The sequence below is a fragment of the Nanorana parkeri genome, unplaced genomic scaffold, assembly GCF_000935625.1.
Source record: "Nanorana parkeri isolate BGI_ZX_2015 unplaced genomic scaffold, ASM93562v1 scaffold838, whole genome shotgun sequence".
Taxonomy (NCBI): Eukaryota; Metazoa; Chordata; class Amphibia; order Anura; family Dicroglossidae; genus Nanorana; species Nanorana parkeri.
In genome coordinates this window covers 212589-214795 of record NW_017307106.1, presented here as the reverse complement: position 1 = coordinate 214795, position 2207 = coordinate 212589, and the positions used below count along the sequence as shown (strand labels likewise).

General features: G+C 39.9%; 1 protein-coding gene across 1 annotated transcript in view; it reads left to right on the top strand.

Moving 5' to 3' along the window:
• MYCBP2 (MYC binding protein 2, E3 ubiquitin protein ligase) overlaps positions 1–2207 on the top strand; it is a 243252-nt gene that overhangs the window by 154397 nt on the left and 86648 nt on the right. Inside the window, exons 49-50 of the mRNA XM_018565383.1 lie at positions 397–452; positions 803–918. Of these exons, the coding sequence (XP_018420885.1) occupies positions 397–452; positions 803–918 (172 nt within the window). The remainder of the gene's footprint in view (positions 1–396; positions 453–802; positions 919–2207) is intronic.

Below are 2207 nucleotides of genomic sequence, written 5' to 3'. Positions count from 1 at the left end.
ATTTATTTTATTTTTTTTTAAGGGTACATTTAAAAAAATGATAATTAGGCTGGAATCTGCTCAATAATGAAAGAAGCTATGTACCTAGTGATAGAGCTGAACTTTTGGCGGCACAAGCCAAAAGGTAGACACATGTTTGGTTTTTAGTTTGTTTAGATGCATGGACTTTTGTATCCTCTGGAAATGTTCATAACACATTAGGCATTTGAAGTAGCACATGTTATTCCTACAAAAAATGTTTGTTAAAGTTCATAACCCGGAGGTAATTTTCTTAGCTTGAAAATTGACCTATCTGCTCAGTAGTAACCATAATGACCTGTTGGGCATTTTACATTTCTGGAAGATAATGATGTTTTTGGATGTTCATTTTTTTTTCCTGCTTATTTTCATTTGTAGGCATATGAAAACTACTCATTTGAAGAACTCCGTTACGCCTCGCCTATGCCCAAACGGTAGGTTTTTGGAGTTTTGTGTGCAAAGCACTTTCTCTTTTCCATGGTTTTATCTTTTGTGGTAATTTATGATTGCACATCTATAATTTACTACTTGCCTTTTGGGTAACTTTTGAATAACGTAAGGAATGCTGCTGTTTGACAAGTCAGAACACGTATTGCATTATAACTTTGGAATAGTTACAAATCCACATGACAGCCAGTATTACCAAATTCAACACAGTTAAACAGTCTATCCTACAATTTGAGCATTAATTGTGAGTGAGCATATTCAATAGTCATTTTTAGCAGAGGGGTGCTTGCTGTTAAATATGTGTAAGAATATTGGTTATTCATTTTATCTTTTACAGGCCAAGTGAGAACATGTTAATAAGAGTCAACAATGATGGCACGTACTGTGCAAACTGGACTCCTGGAGCGGTTGGCCTTTACACCATACATGTTACTATAGATGGAATAGAAATTGGTATGTTACTAATGTAAACTTCTCATGCTTTTCCTTACATAGAGTTGGGCAAGTTCTCACGCCCTATCTTCACTGCACTTCCTGTATTCCTCACTTAATCTTATTCCTAATTGGCTGGGAGCCAAGGTTCCTGTTTCACTTGCTGCAGTGATTTCTCCTTACACAGTATATCCCTGTGGAGAATTTGTTAGGCTTTAGAAGAGCAAAAGTTGCTAATAAAAGCTTTGGGGTAGGATTGGAAGTTCCTGTCAATTTCCTGGGTGGATCGAGTCCTCTACACTTGCAAAAATTAGAGAAAGGTTAGGGTAGAGATTCATTATAAAAAGACAGGCCTCTAAGTAACATTGTCTTGTTTTCTTCAAAGTTGTTGCAACTAGTTGCCGTCCGGCAGTTGTAAGTGAACCGAACCGACTCACTACAAGCTCCCTACAGCAGGACGCGTTTTACTGCTGCCTTTTGCACAAATGACACTAGGCACATAGGGATTTGAAGGCTATTGCCCCTCACACCTGCTCAGTTTTGCTGTGTGTTCTTAGGAGAATGGATAGGTGTTTCTCTTCTGCTATGTTTTTTTGTGAATTGGAAGAGTTTTTGGAAGAGTTTTTTTTTTCCATCAACACCAACTGGTAGATTCAGGCCGGATATTGGAAACCTGGAAGTATCTCCAGTTAGCCATCGAGCGCAGGTTTTCCAAGTTCATTAAGTATACTGATGTTCTCTCTGCAACAGTCCTGCAGTCAGTTTGCACAGTAAGTTAACACAGGGCTTTGCTTCAAGTCAGTACTTCTGGAGATTCCTAGCTGAGTTTTTGGTACCAAAGCTGGGGTCTGGTTTGCCTTTCCCTATATCTGACGGGATGCTCTTTGCACTTCATTCAGTCAGGTTGGATCCTCCTATTCTGGTGGCTGTTTCAAACCCCCCCACCCCCCTTTAATCCTGGGGTACTCATTTCTTACAGCAAAGGTGTGTTCTTCTGTTATGCAAGGATTTATGACTCGGTGCAATCACAAGGGCTGAAAGCACCCTGTGCCACCTTCTACAGTGGAATCTGCTAATATTTCTGATTCTGTTTTGTCTTTAAGCACCTAGTCCCTCCTTTCACTCAGCTTGAAGGGAGGCCCCGCCAGGTGAATTAAAGACCTGTAGTTGTTTCCCCTAAAGATAAGGCAGCCATATTCTTATTGAGACTATACATGTTAATGTTAGATGATACTACCACTCCTTCCCCTAACACTGTGTCTTGGCTCAATTCTTACCTAAAGGTTCCACCAAGGTGTTTCCGCCTCATA